Source organism: Stegodyphus dumicola, chromosome 3, assembly GCF_044657685.1.
Source record: "Stegodyphus dumicola isolate Sdum_Otavi_A_Nest chromosome 3, ASM4465768v1".
In the NCBI taxonomy this organism is placed as follows: Eukaryota; Metazoa; Arthropoda; class Arachnida; order Araneae; family Eresidae; genus Stegodyphus; species Stegodyphus dumicola.
Window position 1 is genome coordinate 226,110,729 of NC_140770.1, and position 23,858 is coordinate 226,134,586.

The following is a 23,858-nucleotide window of genomic DNA, read 5'->3' on the forward strand; positions in this document are numbered from 1 at the left end:
TTGTTGGACATACAGTTTTCCCTGTGTATGGCCACCTCTAACCCTGTCAGAGGCCAGAAACGTGATAGTACCTTGCTGCTCCTCAGTCATCGAATTTTTTAATATGAATGCTGTGATGTCCTCACACGCACTGCCATACCAACTGGACAGAACACACAGCTGCCTGCTTCTCTCCTACATTACTTGCGGGTGCCTGCACATTCACATAACTACAATGGAACTACATTCATGTTCCTAGACGTCTCACTATGTCAAATAATATAGTGAGACAAATATCAGATTTCTATTGGATTCAATTCAAATTTCAACCAGCATATTCAAGTTTCAACCAGATTGCTTGTTACGACGTTTCGTACCTTTTTCATTTGAACACCCCTTATAGTTCAATCATGCCACTCAAACAATTAATTTAAATTCAAAAAAGGAAAAAATTATCTAAAAATAACACGTATGTTTAAAAAATATAATATAAAGTAAAATATTTGAAAGAATAAACTATACACCTTTTTCCTGTTTGTGCACAATGAAAGGGAAAGTGAAATTGGTTACTATAAATTAAAAAATTTTGCTAAGTGAATTATTCTTGGCACAAACTGAAAAAAAAAGTGTGGCAAAACAAATTTTCAAATTTCTCCATAAGTTTCATACAAAATTTGGCATTTAGGCATAATTTGAATCATAGAATCGAAATATGGGAAAAAAATTGGCATATCATTTCAGAAAAAGTCCAATTTTGTGTCAAAATACATATTTTAAAACATGCATATTGATATTTATATATATAAATGTAATGCATATTTTAAGGCATGAAAAACGCTAGTTGAATTCGTTAATCGACCCAGATATGTGTACATTATGTTCATTATCTAATTGCTGAGAGTAGAATTAACACTTTTTATGATCTGAATTTTTAATGCTGAATAGATAAATTGAGAGGCGATACTTTTCCTTTTATTTACATGTGTAGTCAAAGCTGTGCAATGAATGAATAGTTTGAATATATTGTTTGACCGTGAGAGACACAAGCATGATTATGAAAATGCTTGCACCATTTGGAGCGAATATACTTACAAAATAAGTTAAATTAGAATAATAGTTTCTCTGATTCTCCTGGATTGTCCTTAAGTCATGGGATTTGCTAGTTAATCCCCGTGCTGGATGACTCAAATTATTGCATCAGCAGCTGGTGGACAACATAGTTTTATTTCTCTTTTATTATATTATTATAACTTATTGTGAATTGCTTAAAAATTTTCATTCAAATGATTCTAAATATTTATTTAGTTATGATAAATATGCTTTCTATTCATAGATTTCCCTTGAATTCTATCAGAAAAAAAGAACGCACTGGCCTTTTCCACCGGAGTGCTCACCGTGGGAAGTCTGGACTCTGAAAGTGAATGTTATATGCTTACCAAATGAACATGGTATGTATATATATATATATATATATATATAATTCTAGTAGTTTGGTTTTGTGGAATAAGCAACCTTAGTTCCTTATGTTTTTTGTTTCTTTTTTGTACTACAGAGAGACAAGTATACCGTGAAAAAATGGGTGATGTATTAGCAGAAAAAGTGTTTGACATAGTTTCAGCTATGAACAAGTATGATTTTGTTCCAAAAATTCCTAGTCAAGCTGATATTGATTTATATTTTGATACTTCATATACTGATGTTCAACCATATTTATTTAAGGTAAGAAATTATATTTTAAAATAAATTATTTTATTTGAGTTGTATAGTTTTGTTTGAAAATTCTAGAAAGGCTGTTATTTGCTTATCAGAAAATGTAACTTTGGTTTAGCATTTACAAAAGTTATCATGATTAAAAATTAGTAGAAAGACAAAATTAAGATCATTAGACAGTAAAAAAGGGATTGGAATTCTTACTGCTTGAGCATATATTTCTGCCATAAATAATTTCCATAGCGATAAAAAAAATTTTAGTAATGAACATGTCGCGTAGGTGAATGCAGTACGCCGCTCCTCCAAGTATGTACAGAAAGAATATTGTACCTCCTGAAGATTATTTGCGCGATTTAGAAGAAGTCTCGGTTGATGAAGACTCCGACAATTTGGATAACGCATCTGATGTCGATGAATCGGAAGTCATCGAACATTCTGATCATGAAAATGACTCAGAAATTGAGGGAAATGTTTCTAATATCCTTATTTTCCTTCCTCAAATGATGTTTCCCCAACAAATGACGATTTTAGTGATATTGAAAATGACATGAGTGATTTAAAATATGAGGACATTTTTGTAAAAACAATTTACAAAAAGAAGAAAGTTGGAGGAAAGTTTCTGAAAGAAGAAAAGGAAACTTATAAGTGGAATAAAGTTCCCCTCAAGAGCAAATTCACCAGAACGCCTCGAAAAAATTTGATGAAAAAAATATGCCCAAGTGACAAAACATGTGACGATATGAATGATGAGCTTTCTGCTTTTCAGAAAATCATAAATACAAATATGATTGATGCTATCGTACAATATACAAATATTTATCTCAAATGTAACAGGGCTGCAGATAATCTCCAAAGCATCTCAAAGAGAAGTATGTATGATACTAATAGAGCAGAAATGTTGGCCTTTTTAGGAATTTTATTCTTATTAGGGTGCAAAAAAATGTCAAAACTCAATTTGGAGGAAGCATGGGAAAAAGACGGTACTGGAATCAGGGTTCATAGCCACATTTTAGTTAAAAAAATAAGCACATATAAGCACTTTTCAAGCACATTTTAAGAAAAAAAAATAAGCACCTGTCTAATTACATTATACAAAACTGCATAACTTCAAAAATTAGACTTGTAATTTAAAATATGAGAAATGCAGTATTTATTAAGAGAGAATAAGCATGGAACCTCAACTATGGAAAATAATTACTTTTTTTTTAAAATTTTAAATAACAGTTCAATTTACAGAACTAGTTTACAATGAGAGGGAAAAAAATATGCACAACTAAACTATATTACAAGATTAATTGATGAAATTTCAGTTCAAAATAGAGGAAATAAATAATAATAAGGCATATTTAATCTATTCGCTTGGAACTTAATAATAAATGCAATTTATTTTTCCACTCATATTTATATTTAAATAATTTAAATCTAAATTCTGAACATTTTCTAAATTTTCATCGTATATCACTTTTCTCTTAACAGATATTGCAAGCAAAGTAATTTAAGTAAAAAGGAGGAACATTTCTGAAATCAGAAGACAGAAATTTGCTTCATGCAGTCATCCTTTAACAGTAAAAGCTTAACTACCCGCATATAATGCGAAAGGTGGTTCTAATTCTAAATGAAGTGAAATACTTCAACAATCTACGAAAATAATCATTTTATTTACAAAGCAACTTGGATTGCATCGAAGGTTCACTGCTAACTAACTACGTCGCAAACTAAAAACTAACATTCTTTTTCAGAAGCGAAGCGCCCTGTAACGGCGATACATAAATCATTTGGGGGATTTTTCCACACTCCCCACCTGATAATTTTTGCAAAAATTATCACTATTTCAGCATACAAATAATAAAATATAAGAAAGCAACTTACATATCAAATACATTCAACTGATGTAAATATAAACTGCAAAAGGAAATTCTATAAAATAAACAAATATAGTTAACTGCATCAACTCAAATGTTACTCAATATGTAAATATTAATTCAAATTACAAACAGTAAATTATTAGTAATAACTAAACTAATTATCTAAAATTAATGTTAGTGAATATGAAATACAAGAAGTAAAATTAAAAGGTTACAAATTTAGTTCATTTTCAGTCTGTAGTTCAAGGGGGTAAATCAGTTGTACAGGTCTCTTAAGGTCCCCTTTTTTACTTTTTACCACACATGATCGTACAAGACCATCACGTCCTTTAAAGACTTGAATTACTCGACCTAAATCCCAGAGGAACTTAGATTTAGTTGTTTCTTCAAGTAAAACTATATCACCAATTTTAAGATTTTTTTTGGCTTCTGGTGTACCGAAGAAGTGAGCATTTCTCAACTCAAGAAGATACTGATTTTTCCATTTTTTCCAGAACTGTTTTATAAGTGTTGTCTGATATTCTTTTCGTTTTATTAAACTCTTTCTTGTTGGAGAGTTATTCAGGATCTCAGCAAAGTTGTATGGATATTCATCCTTATGTCCGATCAATAGAAAATCAGCCGGTGCAAGCGGTTCAGGTTCATGTAAATCATTGTAAACGTAGGTCAAAGGACGTCTATTCACAATATTTTCGACCTTTGTCATCACAGTCATAAATTCTTCAAAATTCATTTGAGCTCTGCCTAATATCTTTTTCAACGGTTCCTTTATGGTTTTCATAAGGCGTTCATAAAAAGCTCCCCACCATGGAGCTAGCTCGACGATAAATTTCCAAGTCAAGCCTTCATTTGCTAGAAAATTTTGAACGTCTGTACCTTTAATTATGCTGTAAAAATACTGTAAATCTTTGACAGCATATTTGAAAGTTTTTGCGTTATCTGAATAAAAAGTGCGACAGTTTCCTCTTCTCGAAATGAAACGTCTGAGAGCCAAAATGAATTTGTTTGCAGACATATTGGAAATGAGTTCTAGATGTAACGCTCGTGTAACAGCGCACGTAAACAATACGATGTATGATTTCTGAATGTCGTTTCCAGACCTGATGTAAACTGGACCTGTGAAATCCACGCCTGTAACATAGAAAGGTGGAGTTTCAACAATTCGATCTTTAGGTAACTGAGCTGTCATTTGTTTCGCTGGTTTTACTGCGTATTTCCGACAAATTAAACAGTTCCCTAAGACTTTCTTTACCAACTGACGGCCTTTAGGAATCCAAAATTTCTGTCTTAGTTTGGCTAAAGTTGCTGCAACTCCTGCATGCAGAACGTTATTATGTTCACTTTTTACAATTAATTCAGTAAATTTGGAATCTTTAGGAAGAAGAACTGGATGCTTCTCGTCAACTGTATATTCGGTTTCTTCTAATCTTCCCTTAATTCGGAGAATTTTATTTTCATCAAGAAACGGTGCCAAGCTGAATATATCAGAGCTTGGAGAAATTGACTTGTTAGATTGAAGAGCCTTAATTTCAGGTGTGAAGAAATCCATCTGGGATTTACGAACACAAAAAATTTCAGTTTCCTGAATTTCAAAAGCACTTAATGTTCCACTATTAGCAGGCAGTTTTCTTGCCTTAGCAACGAAACGTCTAACCCATGCCATAATTCTGAGATATTTCAGCACATTACTGAATTTTGTTATATCCAATAGTTGATCATCTCTTTTTACAACAATGTCATAAACAGATATCTTACTACGGAGTTCTAGTTGCTTATCGTTTCCCACGTCAAACTTTGGTTGAACTGGCCAGTCTATACGTTTGTTTTGCAACCATTCTGGTCCAAACCACCAAAGTGAACAATTTCTTAAATTAGCAACAGTAGTTCCTCGTGATATGAGGTCAGAGGGGTTATCTTTCCCACGGCAATAATGCCAAGTATTGCTTTCAGTTAGTTTCTGAATTTCATAAACTCTGTTTTTGATGAAAGATTTAAATTTTTCGGGAGATCCCGAAATCCAAAAATACGTTATTTGAGAATCAGTCCAGTGGAAGGGGATTACTTCGTATTTTAAACATTTTGCGATTTTATCACTCAATCTAGCGGATAAAAGCGCACCTAAAAGCTCCAATTTAGGAAGTGTAAGGGATTTCAGAGGAGCAACTCTACTCTTGGAAGCAACAAAAACTGTTTGAAAAGTTCCATTGTTCAAAACTATTCTTAGATATACCACGCATCCATAAGCTTTCAAACTAGCATCAGAAAAGCTATGGATTCTATTTGTTTCACATCTGCATCTAATATTCCTTCTAAATAGTAGCGGGGAATTCTGAGGTGGTTCAGTTCTTCAATTTCTTCGTACCAGGCTTTCCATTTATAACTAAGATCAGGTGGCAGTTCATCGTCCCAATCAATTTTGGCAGACCAGATTTCCTGAATCAGACACTTTATTCTTATAGTGAAAGGGCCATAAAATCCGACAGGATCAAAAATACGGCCTGCGGTTTGCAATAGAAAACGTTTTGAGTTGATTGAAGAGGAAATAAAATTTGTCAAGTGCTGAGTGTCAAAATAAAAATTATCATTATCCGTATCCCAGTTAATTCCTAACACTTTGATCGGGACAACTTCAGGAGATTCTTGCATCGAAAATTCTTTGCGATGCCAAATATCTTTGAGTTCTTTGGAATTAGTATGCCACTTATGTAGTGACATGCTAGCTTCATTAAAAATGTTCACAATTTCTAAACTTGTTTTCAGGGCTTGTTCTAAATTTTGGTGACCAGCAATAATGTCATCAACATACAGGTAGTTGTTTAAGAGTTCTACTGTTTCAGGATATATTTCTGAATATTTTTTAAGGTGATGCTTAATAGTAGCAGCTAGGAGAAAGGGACTAGATTTTACTCCAAACAAAACTCTTGTAAATCTAAAGGTTTTCAAACTTTCATTGTTATCACCGGGATCATCTTTCCAAAAGAATCGTGTAACGTCCCTGTCTTCTTCATTTAACTCTATCTGTAAGAATGCTTGTGTAATGTCCGCTGTAAAGGCTATCGAATTTTGTCTAAATTTTATCAATAAATCAAAAATATCAGGATATAGGTTCGGACCAGTATATAAACAGTCATTTAGAGAGAGTGTTTTTGGTTTATGGGCTGAAGCATCATAAACTATTCTTAGTTTGCTTGTTGCTCTATCATTTCTGATGACTGCTCTATGAGGTAAATAAAATAGGGTTTTATCATTTTGATTGTCTTCTTGAGCTGGTTCAATAATATGTTTTAACTCGTAATTCTTTAAAACCTCTGTGTATTGAACAAACAAAGAGTTATCAATTTTAAATTTGTTACTCAATTTCTTAAATCTTTCAAGTGCTATATCCCTATTATCTTCCATTAAATGTTTTGAATTCGGTTTCCAAGGTAATTTTACTTGGTATCTGCAGTTCTTATATCTGATATCAGATTCGAAAGATTTCATAATTTCTAAATCAACAGTTTTGTCGTTTTGAGTATCACTTTCCAAACCCAAGTTTTCTAGCTTCCAAAACTGTTGTAACTGATCTGATATCAAGTTTTCATTTACAATTACTTTCATAGTTAATAATTCACTATGATCATTATTTACTTTACCCTGCAAACACCACCCAAATAAAGATTCAGTGGCTACTACATTTCTTGAAATTCTTTTAATTTTACCAGTAATTATAGAATAGTAGAAATCTACCCCTATGAGAATATCAATTTTGTCACTTTTTCTACAACAATCTGCTAATTGTAAATTTTGTAAAATTTTATTTTTCTTAGCAAAGTTCAAATCTGGAGGAGAGATAACAGTATTGGATATATTTTCAGTTTCAAGAAGCTCAATATATATATTAAGATTAGGATCGTTTACATTTTCTAGTTTTGCTCTAACAACATTAAAGGTTTTTTCTAACGCACTTTTATCACCAAAGGAATAAACAGAAAGTGATTCTTTTCTAACAATCGGAAGTTCCATTTTAGTAGATACATCTTTAGTTATGAAAGATCTCATTGAGCCATTATCAAAAGGAATTCTGACATTTTCAGATTTATCATTATTTCGGATCAATGCAGAAGCCGTTTGTAATAATATTTTATTAGATCTATTTTCATCAGAATTATATGACGAAACAGCGGAAATAACGCTCGAATCCGACGTTTTCTTTTCAGGTTTTTCATTATCTTTTTTCTGATGGAATGAATAACAAATGGCTTTCGAGTGTTTATTAAAGCAGAAGGCACAGTTTATTTTTTGTTTACAATTTTGAATCCGATGAAACCGACCTAAACATAAAAAACACCACGATTCACGGTTTAAGATCTCTTTTTTCTTTTCTACACTTAAAATTTCGCAATCCACAGATTTATGATTTGTGTTCCCGCAGAACAGACACTGCGATTCGGATGACGCCGCTAATAACTCAACTGTAGACGGCTTGCTCGTTATGGCTGGAGAATGTTTATGTTTGAAGGGCAAATGCTTTTCCAATCGTGAATATTTTTCTCTAGAATTATAATTAACAGAAGCCGCACGTTCTCTACTGAATACTTCGTTCCTCAAAAAGGCTAACAAACCTTTTAAATCCCAATTTTCGTCTTTAATTTTTCGGCTATAATCAAGAACGAATTCATTAGGAAGTAATTTCAAAATTAAAGGCATTAAGAGATTTCCGTAGGTATCAGAGTCTATTTTTAATGCTTCAAGATTTCTTATCTGTACTTTGGCGTGATCTAGAAGTTTTCTTAATCCGTTTATATCATTAGGATTTCTAACAGGTGAAGTACTTAAGAGTTGTCCTAAATGCAAATTAATTAAGATGTTCTTTTGACCAAATCTGGAACGTAACAGTTCAAGAGCAGCTTCGTAATTATTTTCGATGAGAGCGAAACCAGAAATAGCTTTGGCGGCTGAGCCACCAAGAAAGCTTTTTAAGTAAATTATTTTTTCTATTTTTGATAAATTCAGATTTTTATCAATTGCATTTTCAAACTGACCTATGAATTCTAACCAATCCGAAGAATCACCATAAAATTTAGAAATCGTTAATTTTGGAAGACGAGTGAATTTGTTACTTTCGTTTTGGGATTCTGTAACGGTTTCATTAGAAATGTCTCTATTTGCATTGTCCGAATTTTCCAACTTATTCAACTCTTTTAACTTTTTCTTTCCTCTAAACTGCCACACTTGAATTTTCTCTTCATATTCCAAAGCGGATGAGATTTCCAAGTTCAAATTCGTCTTCTTCGACTTTTAATTCTCGTTCTATTTCAGCGTCTAAATTGCTCAAGGATTTTGATTTTTCGTTTAACTGGTCTAAAACTTCTTCTAATACATTTACATTTATACTACTATCATCTTTATTCAGTTCGGTTTCAATTTTCTTTAATATCTTGGACACTCCGGTCCTCAATACCTTTCGTTTCGATTTCAGTTTAGCAATAAGATCTTCCATATTATATAAAAATAGAAAATACAGGCTTACCTTGGCTGTCTTCGCATAAAATGATATCCAAAATTAAAAAACACAAACTTCTAAATTGGCCAAAGGTTCCCGGCCGATGCACCATAATGCGAAAGGTGGTTCTAATTCTAAATGAAGTGAAATACTTCAACAATCTACGAAAATAATCATTTTATTTACAAAGCAACTTGGATTGCATCGAAGGTTCACTGCTAACTAACTACGTCGCAAACTAAAAACTAACATTCTTTTTCAGAAGCGAAGCGCCCTCTAACGGCGATACATAAATCATTTGGGGGATTTTTCCACAGCATACTTGAAAATTGGCAAATATTCGGACAGTCGAGTGTAACTTCAAAAAGAGGAGCAGAGGGGGGGGATAGACTGTAGCCGTTCTTTAGATTTTTCCGCTAAATAAATGCTTTTGACATTTTGATATGTGCATCATATAAAACAAACCAATGGAACAGAAAAATATTCTGCTCAGCAAAAACTCTTTTAAGTGTTCATAAACAAATCTCGGACCGAACATCATACCTCTGCAAAATATCGCAAACGTTATTGCACAATACGTGCGCCGTAATTCTTCCCTACATGATATTACACAATTGGATTCAACAGCTGCCTATATTGGGAGAATAAAGAACTAAATCAAGGAACTTGGGGTTTTTTTCATTCTAATTTTCAACAGACTGCGTTAAATTTCTGGAATAGAATCATTCTTCGCTTGGGTTGGTAGACCGCAGAACTTTTAGTCCTATTCAATCCAGATTGGAAAGTGACAAAAAAAAAAAAAAAAAAAAGTTGCTTGTTTTACAACGAACTGTAACAGTTTCAATATTCGAGATTTTGTGGAGAAAAGGCAGAACCTCCCAACGTTCGTATTGTATAATGTATTGGCCAGAAAATGAAATTATTTTGACTATTCGATTACTTTCCCTTTATTTACGCCATTCCGAATATTATTAATTAGAAAGCTAATCTGTGTCAAAACACAACCATTTTTGGAAGTTTACTATACTTCAGCAGTTACTGCAACTATGTTATTATAAACATTCATACATATGCTCATAATATAAGCATAACGTTCATAATAAACACGAATATGAACTGACCAAGTGGAACGAGAATGCAAATTATTAAGATCTTAATAGAAATTCAAACGTGTGTAATATGTGGGTGGGAGGAAAAGAATGCCAAATGTATCGGAATTTTCTACTGCTTTCGCAATTCTTTGACCAACAGAATGACGGGCACCTGCCTGTACCAAAGAACAATACATATTCTTTACCTGTACTCTCCGCGCACACCAGAGGTTATGTTAATGCAGAGAAAGGGGGAAAAGCTATTTCCAGGTGTATGATTCACCATCTGACATTCCACATTAGGAAGAAAAGTTGTTTATTTAGTTTCGCTTTGGTACGGGGAATAATTGCGCGTTCATTTAAAAAATAAGGGCTTTAAAGAAAAAGTAAGCACCTATAAGGGCCTTTATATTTTATTTTCGAACATAAGGACTTATAATCACTTATAAGGACTGCTACGAACCCTGTGGAATTGAAATTTTGCAAGGAGTCATGGGTCTCAAGCGATTCAGAAACCTGTGTGGTGCTATTAGATTCGATGATAAAGGCACAAGGTATGTGCGAAGAAAAACTGATAAGCTTGCTTCTCTAAGAGAATTTTTTTAATCTTTCAATCAGAACTGTCAAAACTTTTATACACCAGGTGATGAACTCACAATCGACGAGAAGTTGGAACCCTTTCGCGGGAGGTGCTCTTTTATTCAGTTCATCCCCAACAAGCCCGCAAAGTATAGTCTGAAAATTTTTGCAGTTGTTGACTCACGAACGTTTTATACATTGAAGCTTGAACTTTAATGTGGTAATCAAACCCCAGGACCTTAAGAGGCTCCTAATTCAAGTATTGACATTGTCAAAAGGCTAATTGGTGCATACGAAGGTTCCAACCGTAACCTGACGACCGATAATTGGTATGCAAGCTACCCGCTAGCTCAATATCTTCTTACCAAAGGTATAACACTTGTGGGCACGCTGAAAAAAAAATAAAAAGGAAATTCCAAATGAATTCCAGCCTTCAAAAGCCAGAGAAGTCGGCAGTTCACTGTTTGGTTTTCAAAAGGATATGACAATTGTTTCATATTCAACGAAAAAAAGAAGTGTGTAATACTGCTCAGTACTTTACACGATGATGACAAAATTGACCAGGAAACGAATAAACCTCAAATAATCTTCAATTATAACAAATATAAAGGCGGAGTTGATACCGTAGACTAACTTTGTAGTAATTTCACTGTCGCCCGAAAAACCAAGAGGTGGACAATGGCAATATTTATTGCACTACTCAACGTAGTGGGCATAAATTTGCAAGTGCTCTTGAACCTCTCCAAACCTGATGCAACCATCAAGTTTAGAAGATATTTTTTGAAAAATCTACTACATCTTTGTTGAAACCACATCTTCAGAATCGTCTGAAAATGCCATTTCTCCTGTCGCATTCCAAAGCTATTATTAGAAGGCTGGTAACAACAGAAGCGGACAAGACGGCCGAAAGGGACAAGGAACCACCTGCAAAAAAGATCAAGGGACGCTGCGCTGAGTACGGTAGAATGAAGAATAACTACACTACCATAAAATGTTTCGAGTGTTCTAAGTTTACCTGCAAAAATCATCTGGGCAAGACAGTACAATTTTGCAAACCCTGCTGCAGTGAACAGGGACAATCGGAAGAGGATTAAAATAGCAAAAGGTTTTCAAATTTCTCATTTGTGAAATTTATTACTTACCGAACTTTTCTTTACGGAATATTTATAATTTGTAATTTTGATTTATGTTCTTATAATTTTCATACAGAAAATAATGCAGAATACTATTTAACTTTAAATTACATTTCCAGTGCATCCACTTTTTGAATTAATTAAAAATTCGTAGTTTCCATCTTTACTGCTTTTTTTCTGTTATTCTTTTTCTTATATCATTTTTACTATGACGAATTACCTTATTAATGCCATGTATGAGATTAAATAGTTTCAAACATGAAGCAGAGGCTCGAAAAATGACCTGGCATACTTCATACGCCGTCCCTCTAAGATTGTACCATATGCCAGCCCCTCCAACTGAGGGACATGACCACCTTTATTTAATATGAGTTTTTGGTTGCTTTGCATATATTAGCATATAATTTAAAATAATTTGCTTTCTTGCCTTCTTTAATGATGTAAATATCTTTATGAATGGAAGTTTATGAAAACAAGGACTAAAGTAATTATACAAATTTAGCTAGTAAATTCTATTTAACCCTCTAAGCGCCACGACCAGCTTTACCCAGTCATGAGATTTTCTGTCACTTGTTATATATTAGCTTATAATTTAAGATATTTTGCTTTCTTTCATTAATAATATGAATGTCATCTTGATGAATGTAAGTTTATGGAAATAGAGAGTAAAATAGGTAAATATACATATTTAGCTAATAAAGGCTCTTTAAATACAGGTCTTCATGACAGATCCAAAAACCTGGGCTGCTCGTAATGCTAAATACAGGGCTTCGTGAGCAGGTTCAAAAAGGCCTTGTCATTCAGAGGGTTAATTGGATGTAATGGAACAGCAGTTACAGTATTTCATTCATTGAAACTCTAATCATAAATTTACAAATGCCATAATGGATCAAAAGAAACATGAATGTAATTCAAAATTATCTATACAAATGTAATTTGTAAAATAATTTCAATTATTCTGTTTCAATATTTTATTCTTGATGCATTATGCCTCAATTTTTAAGATGCAGAATATCTGATTGGAACAGTTTTTATTTCATTTTTGCTATCAACGACTCTCGGAATATGCAGTTCATAAAATGCAGGGATATTGGCTATTTTGATTCCAATTTAATATAATGTTTTCTTTTTACTAAAATTATTTTAACCTTCTTACACAACTTTTTTGTATTATTCTATGCATTTAATATTCATAAATTATAATCTATTGATAATGGCTAATATATTTTTTTAAAAATTTTTTTTATAGATTTCACATGAAACATCAGGACCCACAAATCCTTCAGTAGGAGCAGCAGTTCGTAGGTTAATTAAAGATACTCTAGCACTTTAAGATGTGAATAAAAATATGATTTATTGTGTGTATTTTGCTGTTTGTAAATAGGATGCTTTTTCTAAATGTGTTACTTATTTTAAATCATACATTTGTTGACATCTGTAAATGTATAACCTTTTCTTTAGGTTGTAATGGAGTTCCAGTGTGATAATTGTTTCGAACATTACATTATGAATAATCTCACAAGATTGTTTGATAAGTTTATATATTTTATGAATAATAAAGCTACTTGTATTTAGTTTCAGGTTAATATAAATGCCTTTTCACTCTTGATAATGACAGTTTGAGATATCTAAAAAGCTTATTAATTTTTGGTAAATGTTGGTAAAAAATTCTGGATGTTTTAATTAATCAAATTTTGGAACATCTGAAGTGTTCTTTTCATATTTATTTCAATTTTAAGTGCCTAATAAAACCTTTTCCTCATGCTTTAATATCTGTAGTGTTGAAAATATTTGTATAATAATAACAGTATCAATATAATTAAATGAATTATGAAATTCTAGGATATCAAATAATTAATTATATTGTAGTAGGGAATTTACAAAAAATTGAAGCACTTAAATATATTAAAATCATATGTGTAGTTAGTGCAATTAAAATTTGCAGTACTTATCAAAAATAAGATTTAAAAAAATCATTAATTATAATGGGTAATAAAAAATGTAGTTTTATAAATAGATATTAGCTTAATATTAAGTTCATGTAATATTGCAGGCCTGTTTTCATATGTATTATGCAGTTGAATTCTTTTATTAAATTTTATATTCCAGAATATGATTCAATGTTCTTAAATGTTAAGCATTAATAGAATCTCAATATCAGTTATTTAGTGACCTAGTGAAAATTTACATAATAAGCCATGTTGTCAATGAAATGATAAATTAAATATAATAGCAAAATTAATAACCATTATATCAGAGTGATCTATGTTTGGGATACACAGATCTGTTGTTATCATTTTTGCATAAAAGATTAAAGTAGCCTAAAAACTTGCACTGTTGCAAAAATCTGAATTGATTATTTATATTATTAGCAGCATAGCTTTCATCAAATTTCTAAGATGCTTTTTTGGCTTTCTTCATGTGCTTACTGTTAATCATGAGAACTACTCTCAGCAGTATATTTACAATAAGGCAGTCACTACAATAACAGACCTTATACATTTCAAATAAGCATGGGTCAGATGTTTTGTTATTGGCAAATATTGCCCATAGGAAAAATAAAGCAATTTTTAACAAATATATTTTTAATAAAAATACATAAAGCAAAAAGCATGTATTACCATCTCATCATTAAATGCATCAAGAAGGTAAACTTAAATGTATTTTTTCAAGACACTCCTATAAAAAATGAGTTAGGGCTTGTTTCTGTGGCCACAGATAGCTGCAGACATTCTGCTGAGAAGTGTTCTTGTGGTAAGACAGTATACTGGAATAGGAAAAGCAATGCAGGTACAATTTACATGACAAAACTATGTGTATGACAAAAGTAATTTATGCTGCTATTTTAAAATGATGGTCTTATTCGCACAAAATTGCATACTGGCTCATAAATAATTAACTTTAAAAAATTTTCTCTGTGTATGTAAATGCTGAAATGATATGTATAGTCTAGTATTAAGGATTCTGACAACTGTACCATTTCTTATCTTAATCACCGTGTCTAGTCCTTTTTTATATGAATTTTCTTTGCATGCTTATATTTCACATCTGCTATTAGAATACCCCCTCTGATAGGCAGTATAATTAAAAAAAAAAAAAAAAAAAGTACTAAAATAAATATTTTTCAGCGTTTTATGTATTATATCATTTTACCCTTTAGATCCAATTTTCTGTATTACCTTCTTTATAACAAATTTTGAAAGCATTGAGAAATCTTTGTTCAAAAGACAAAATAATATTTATTCATGCCATTTGATAACTAGAAAGTTATAAAAATGTCATAAAATAATAAAAAAAGTACACAAATCATGTCTTGTTCTATAGCAAAAAATTGTCAAATGAAATTAAATTTCCAGAAATAGTGCTCTCATCTATCGATTATTAGTTGTGCATTTAAAATGGTTATGGGCCTGATAAAAACAAATACAGTAGAACTCATTATCAATTGGGATCAGCCTCCTCCCATTCAGATAATTGGATTTTTGTTCAAAGAAAATGTCTAACGTAGACTTTAATTAATTACTGTATATTAAAAATTGGAAAAAAACTTAAAGAAAAAGTGGTTTTAATTTATTAAAATGAAAAGGCAACACTTTTACTTACATGTTATATATGTACTGTACAGTACTTACAAGTGCTGAAATTCATTGCTTGCTGAATATTTCGGTCAAAGTAAGCTGTTTGACTGTCTTCATCCATTTTCGAGCAGTCAAGTTGCGCATCCGCTTGATAGCGAGAAGTTGCATTGTGGTCACACTCGTGCTGATGCTCCATCCACTTCAACGCAGTTTCAAGGTCGGCAAACCTTTCACTAACTTCACTGATGGTCCTGTGTCTGCTTCAACTTCGAAATTAAGGTTTTCTTCTTCTTCAACACTTTCAATAAGTTCATTATCATTTAGAATTTGAAATCCAGGGTCTGACGAATCACACATCATCCATTCTGCTGTATCCTCAGCATTAACTTCTGATCATCCAGGAATTTTCAAAAGAATGTTTCTTAATTCCTCAAGTGACATGTCCTCATATTCTCATGTTTCTTCCCTTTCCTTTTCTTCAGCTTCTTTTCCTTTTTCTCCTTTTCTTTCTCTTCTTCAGTTGATTCTAAAAAATTTTGAACTGAGTCGGATAGTCAGATAATGGGAGTTGTACTGTAATGAATTTTTATTACATAAATTTTTGCTGATTCATATCATAAAAAGCAGGCTCAGAAGATGCATCAATATTAAAATCACTACCTATATATAAGCTGGGTGCAACAGTTAACAGGTTAATGATTGAACTAATCGTCATATTTCTGTCTTTGCATTATCAGATAAGTGTAAAAATATACTTCCAAATGAAATTAACTCTGTATGACTAACATAATTTATTTATGTTTATAAATATATCATAGATTTTTGATTTTACCATATTATTAGGCTTACCACATTCCTTTAAATAAAACAAGCTACACCAGTTTTTGTAAGCACTTTGAAGATGTGTTATTGTATCTAGGTATAAATGAAATCCTATCTCATAAAGTTAAGAACCATGATTAATTGTCGATAGATGATGCATAAACCTTTTATTTATAAAAGTGTTTTGCTCATCACCCTAAAAAAGTGAATAATTAAAAAAATTATTTTATCCTTACTTCTTACATATGGAACAAACATTATATAGCACCATAAGAGTGGCTTCCTAGATCCTATAATAGGTTAATAGCAAAATTTCAACCTGTCTTTTGCACACAGTTAATCTGTGCATCCAAATTAAAACAGAATGGTGATGTTGAAATTATGCTATAGCATACAGATTGCAATACTCTACACATTTTTCTTTTTAAAGTTTTATTCACAAAGTAATATGCTTTGGTAAAATTAATGCTTCCTGTGATCAGTTTTATCAAAGGAAAGAACATCCACATCAGGTTTCAGTCTTCAAGGTTTATTCAATTCCATCGAACATTAAATTGATGGTGCCAGATCCCAGAAGAAATATACACCATGAAGCATTAATGACCTCTCCTAGCAAATAAAATATATTTCCAGAAAAAATTTCTCATGTACTTTATTATGTTAAAATTGTACATTTTTTTTCTTAACTACATTTTACATTAACCCATTCTCCCCAAAAGAAGCAGAAACAAATATCAGAAGTTTTAAAATTGAAATATAGAGTAAGATATTTTTATTTAAGGGGAAAAAATTCCATATTTTTTACATTTACATTACATTAAATTTTACATTTAAAAACTCATTTTTGAGTTAAGATTTATGATTGCATATTATTTTTTTTTTCTGTTCATGTATCAACTTAGATAGGCTACAAAAGTGCAAATGTGGTCTACATCTTAAAAAATTTATCCATTTCTTTCGGAAGATAAGGCTATTATATGACTTTCAAGAAATCTGTACTTTAGCAGAAGCTGTATCTATTGTTCAACTTATATTTCTTTTATTGTTTTGCTGAAAGATCTATGTAAACTATTGTTATGAATTTTATAGGTATACAGTTTAATTGTTGTATTTCTTTTGTATAATGTAATATGAAAAATCTAAAGAAGCGAAGCTTGCCAGAAAAGTAAGAATACAGGGCAAGTCTTTTTAATATTGAGTAAATGTCTATCTTGCTAAATTGGTTAGATATCTGCAAGCTGGTGATGGTTTTGGCAACTAATTTTTATCACCAAACTTGGCGACATTTTGGTCCATTGCCTATGTAACCATTGCCTATGTATGGGTATTATAATTGAGTAACTGTAATTGATGCTATAAATACTTGTAAACATATCTGGCTCTCATATGCTTTCCAGTAATTTTGAGAAATACTACAGATTTTCATGGTGGTTGGGGAGAAACTAGATCAGAGATTGAGCATCAGTTTCCTAGTAGTTGTTAGTTAAGAGCCACAGTATTGAGATATCTGTGACAGCTTCGCATTTAACGCTGTTAGTAGTTGAACTGTAACTACTCATTGAACTCTGTGATACTCTGAAGAACTGTACAAGTATTTTTGTAGAAAGTTCCAGAACTCTTAAGTTTTCTTTTGATAATTTTATCAACAGTTTTGTATGCATTCAATCTTTACGAATACAACAATGTTTGGTGTCAGAAGTGGGACTAAATGCCGGTGATAAGAGCAATGAAGAAGCAATTAAGACAGCTGCCATCAGCTGTCCTAATTGCATTCAATGAAGAGAAGAATCTGTTAAAGAGGCGAAGAAAAGATGAAATGGGCCATCAAGTCCATTAAAGAAATGAAAGCTGGCCAGGGAGAGATGAAAGAGGCTGTTAAGTCAGTTCAAGGAAAGTTTGAAGCAGGTCAGTACCATAATAGAAAACAAATTTGAAGCTATGGAAGGAAGAATAGATATAATTGAAAACAAAGTTGGAGAAACTGAAGAGTTTCTTTTGTCAAGGAACAAATTGAAGAGAGAGTTTCTGCTGTCACCAAAGAACTTGATACCTTAAAGAAATTCATAGCGACAGCAAGAAGCAATTCTGATAGTTTTAAAATTTTTGCCCATGCCGTCTCGTCTCTCTCTAAAGCTATCCACATATGATGGTAAGATCTGGCAAGTTTATTAGTATAAATTTTCTGTAGTGGCAGATGCAAATGAATAGGATTCCCAAATTTAGGCATGTCATTCTACCACTCCAGTGAGAGCAGACACAGCAGATATCCTTCAAGACCCAAACAGCAGATGCTGACTGAAACTCTGTCACTTTGGACAGAAGTGTCTTAAAACACTATAGTTACACTATAGTCTTAAACACTTCAGTTAAAATCCCACCAACAGAAACATTCCAGGAGCTCGCCACAGATATTGAAAGGCGCTCTCATTTCGACTTGGAAAACCTGTCCCTGTAGTACTTCATCGATGCTATCTGATATTCTGAGATACAGAAAGCCTTGTGAATGGTAGATGTCAAGGATTTAAAGAGCTCTTTAAAGTTTTTTTAGTGTATGCGATGAAATTTGAAACAGCCGAGAGAGCAACTTATAGAGACCTTCACCCAATAAGAACTGCTCATGTTCAAGAGCCAGTAGATCAACTGACGACTGCTTGTCTAGACAATTACTGTGGTCCTGAATGCCATGTATGAAGGAACTGTAGAACACATCAAGGCATGGAAGCTAAAAGGAGGGAATCTAATTAGTGGCTATCTCATGGTATGGAACTTGACAGATAATGAGAAGCCCCGTTTTAAAGCAGTTCAGATTTCTGCAGCAAGTGGGAGCAGTAATGGACTTTTCATCATGGGACATATCAATGGATTTCCTTGCAATATGACCATCGATACTGGAGTCAATGATATCATCTGGAAAGGTTTAGCACAATAGTTGGAAGGTAAACTCATTTGAAAACCACCCTGCATTACCTTTCAGATTGTGTCTGGTGATAAAATCAAAACTTGAAAAGTGAAACATTAATATCATGTTTGGGAATGCCACCTGCCATCACACACAGCTCATGCAGCAATTATTATCTACTCTTGCATACTTTGATTAGGCTTTCTATGAAAATATAATTTTTCTGACTTAAAAAGTAACAAACTGCATTTCACCTCTGATGACATAGCCTTGTTCAGTATTAATAATAAAAGAGTTAAATCTGTCCTTGAAATCACAGCTCAAGACAATATCACAATACCAACAAGAACATAATTTTTACTTCCTGGATCTATAGCCAAAAATAGAAATTTTTTTCAGTGTAATGGAATATCTCAAGAACTGTAACACCCCATATGCAGTACTAGTAGCCTTGGCTCTCGTCAACTTATCGAGGACAGTTATCCCAGTGAGAGTTGCTAATAAGAATCATAAACCGAAAATCATTACGAAAGGTAAAGTGGTTGCAGCATGTACTCCAGCGACCAGCATTAAACAAAAATAGTAACTTTCCAGAATCCATTTCTTCAGACAGCATTACATTGGAGGATGCACTATTAAGAGGCGAAGAGAGGAGTGCTGCCAAACATGTCATTCAAGAATTTCAAGATGTTTTCTCTCACTCATCTTCTGATGTGGATTGAACCAGTAGGACACAGCATCATACTGATCATCCACAAATCAAATATCCAAGACGTCTCTCAATTACTAAACAGAAAGAGGTAGGAAAACTTCTAAAGGGCATGCGAGAAAGCGATGTTATCGAACCTTCAGCAAGTCCTTGGGCCTCTCCCATCATCCTGGTAGGAAAGAAAGAGGGTTTAACTAGATTTTAGTATCACCAGTTGAACAAGGCTATGAAGGAAGTTTTCTCTCACTCATCTTCTGATGTGGATTGAACCAGTAGGACACAGCATCATACTGATCATCCACAAATCAAATATCCAAGACGTCTCTCAATTACTAAACAGAAAGAGGTAGGGAAACTTCTAAAGGGCATGCGAGAAAGCGATGTTATCGAACCTTCAGCAAGTCCTTGGGCCTCTCCCATCATCCTGGTAGGAAAGAAAGAGGGTTCAACTAGATTTTAGTATCACCAGTTGAACGAAGTTATGAAGGAAGTCAGGTATCCTCTCCCTAGAACTGATGACATTCTGGACACTTTCTGGAAGCAAGTGGTTTTCCATGCTTGGTTTAAAGAGAAGATATTGGCAGATAGAGATATATCTTGATGATTAAGAAAAGACGGCATTTACTACCTAACAAAGACTGTGGCATTTCAAGGTAATGCTGTTAGGACTATGTAATGTGCTGGCAACATTCGAATGCTTCATGAAAACTGTTTCGAAAGGTCTTTCCTACAAAGCCTGTCTGATATACCTGGATAACATCATTGTTGGGAAGAGTTTTGAAGAGCATCTAGAAAATCTTAGAAAGGTGCTTCAGAAACATAAGGAAGCCAATATAAAGTTAAGTCTCGGTAAATGTAAATTATTCAGACAGGAAGTTACTTCCTTCGGACTTGCCATCTTTGCTGAATGTGTGTGTACGGACAGCAGTTAAAGACTGGAGATGCCCCCAAAATATCCATCAGCTGAGAAGTTTCATAGGGCTTTGCACTTACTACAGGAGATTTGAAGGACTTTTCTTTCATTGCAAGACCTCTTCACAAGCTGACAGAAAGCAAGCAAAAGTTTTTGTGGATAAAAGAATGTGAGTGTACATTTAACAAACTGAAAGAGATTTTAATATCTGCTACAATCATGACGTATCCTGAGCTTGACAAGCCTTTTTCTTTGACATGGATGCAAGCAATGAGAGTGTTGGTGCTGTTTTTATCCCAAGAAATAAATGGTTAAGAATGTGTCATGGCATACTGGAGCAAGTGTCTATCTAAACCAGAGAGGAATTACTGTGTCACAAGGAAAGAGTTGCGTGCTATAGTTACAGCTGTAGAACATTTTCATCACTATCTTTACGACAGAAAATTCCTTCTCTGCACAGATCATGCATTGCTGACCTGGCTCTTAAATGTCAAGAATCCTGACGACCAAATAGCCAGGTGGATACAGATACTCCAGGAATATAGCACAACTATCCATGATCATATGGAAACTTCGATGTCTAGAAGACCCTAACCAGAAAAAGCTGCTGATATTGTGAGTCGAAGCAAAATATGAACTGCTTAATCCGGTTGCATGACAAATTACAATTTCAACATTGGCTGATTGAGACCAGTGGAGCGTCGAAGGCAGGAAAGACCAGTTGGAAGACAGACACATTAAACCCATAATCAATTGACTTAATGGAGTCTTCAAAAGGAAACCTACATGGCAGGACATATCGATCTATACTCCTATGCCAAAACAAGATTGGGTTCTCTGGGACTCGCTCCATATTCGATATAGCATCTTGTATCGGAAGTTCCGAATTGGATGATGGAAAGGTGTTCTGATGACTGCTGATACTTTCAAGATCCTGAAATGTCCTTAAACTATATAGCAGTCTAACAGGAGGCTACTTTGGAATAATGAAGACACTGCATAGAGTTCAAGAAGGTTTCTATGGAGTAATGCAAGGGTTGACGTGCAGAAGTGATGTCAATCATGCAATGCTTTTGAGGGTCAGAAAAGACTGAAAAAATGCAGCTGAGTGAAGTTACAATGTAGAAGCATCTTTTGAACGCATTGCCTTGTATATTCTGCCATGAACTACAGATACATCCTCATTGTCACCGATTACTTCACGAAGTGGCTCCTCCCTGATCAAGAGGTTGTCACGATAGTAGAGTTATAGTGGAAGACTGAAGATTTAAATTTTATTTAATATAGTATATATAATTAAATTTTTTGTGCTAGAAATGGATGATTCTTATTGTGACAGTAGTGACTGTAGAAGTTTTATCCTTAAACCCTTATCACATACGATATTTGTTGCCGGAACAAAACGTTTGCAGCAACAGTTCTGAGAAACGCGCTTTGGCGAAATAGGGTTACCATCTTCACTTGGTAAACAGGCTGAAAGCCAAACAAGAATCAGTTATCGCTCAGATTGGCGAAAGTGACATTCACTTCTTCGTTTTGTTTCGTATCACTCACGTGCTTTTCGTTTTAAACTTTATTGTTAGTAATGGAAGATAATAGAAAAGTGATTGCTATCAAGTTAATCACTTTGATCTCCACTCTGGCACTTCAAGTAACAGATAAACACACTTCTGGTTATAGTAATCAATTACATCAGTAATAGCCAAATTCTGTATACACTAAAAATAGTTTAAAACGTGTGCTGGATAAATAGGTGATAATCAGTTGTGCACTGTTTTAAGTAATCAAATGTTATAAATGCACAGCTGTTACATTTCTTATTATTTATTAGTCACGTTTTTATTACGTAGATCATACCTATGATATAATTATGAATTAACCCAATAACAAAATGTGTACACTCTTTAGTACTCAAATACTCATCAATTATTTTTCAACTGATTATTACATACCCATAATAATTTGCAAAGAACTGATAATCCATTCAAACAAACAAAACAAAAAAAAAAAAAAAAAAAAAGGAGGGGATAAAAAAGACCTTTTATGACAAAAGTCTATATGGCTGATATTTACATCCTCACAGCCAGCAGATACCATTCAGCAAAATGAAGATCAAAAAGCATATGAATACATGAGCAATCAAACATGTGCGAGTTGTTTACTGTCCCATAGAACACTCGGTAATACACCTAAAACACATTAATTATACCAACTCTAGAAATTAGGTGGTGCACATCATGAGTTTGTTTTATGTGATTACGGCAAAGCCTCGAGGGATATCTGCCTAACAAGAGGGATCCCTTTGTTGAAGATTTTTTAAAACTGGCTCGTATACCAGTTACAAATGGGCCAAACCAAGGAAACGTCATGTAGCCAGCTCGTTTGCGGCATTCTAACCTGAGACAGAACTACCAGTGTTCAACGACGCTTCGGCCACTAGTAGGCCCGCGCACTTAATTGGAAAGTGCAATTCATTATGTAAACAGACATAAAGGTGATAATCAGTTGTGCACTGTTTTAAATAATCAAATGTTATAAATGCACAGCTGTTACATTTCTTATTATTTATTAGTCACATTTTTATTACGTAGATCATACTTATGATATAATTATTAATTAACCAAATAACAAAATGTGCACACTCTTTAGTACTCAAATACTCATCAATTATTTTTCAACTGATTATTACATACCCATAATAATTTGCAAAGAACTGATAACTATAGTTGCTGCAAATTACATAATCGTTATCTGAATTAAAAGCAACTTCAAATAAACTTCTTGGCAATGTTCATTTTTGTATTCATACATACATATATATATATACACATCTAATAAGTCATATATTTACATACAGATAGAGAGATGCGATGGTTTAAAAGTTAATATATTTTTATTAGTATTAATGTAATGAATAAGATTTATATTAATGAATGTATATACAAATGTTTTTCATTATGCATAATAATAAATCCATAAATTTCCAATGTTTCAATATGTAGCATTTACAATAAAAGTATAGTTTCTAATGTATTTATAATTCGAAAAGTATTTCATTAATAACATGAAAATAATAGACAAATTTAATGAGTATT

The 23,858-nt window shown here is 32.9% G+C and overlaps 1 protein-coding gene across 3 annotated transcripts in view; it reads left to right on the forward strand.

Annotated features, from left to right (window-relative positions):
- Atg101 (autophagy-related protein 101) overlaps window positions 1-14,174 on the forward strand; it is a 69,972-nt gene extending 55,798 nt beyond the window's left edge. For all 3 annotated transcript variants that reach the window (XM_085813873.1, XM_085813871.1, XM_085813872.1), the window contains 3 exons: window positions 1,313-1,427; window positions 1,532-1,698; window positions 13,092-14,174. In XM_085813873.1, the coding sequence (XP_085669999.1) occupies window positions 1,313-1,427; window positions 1,532-1,698; window positions 13,092-13,175 (366 nt within the window). In that variant the 3' untranslated portion in view covers window positions 13,176-14,174. The remainder of the gene's footprint in view (window positions 1-1,312; window positions 1,428-1,531; window positions 1,699-13,091) is intronic.
- The last annotated feature ends 9,684 nt before the right edge of the window (window positions 14,175-23,858 follow it).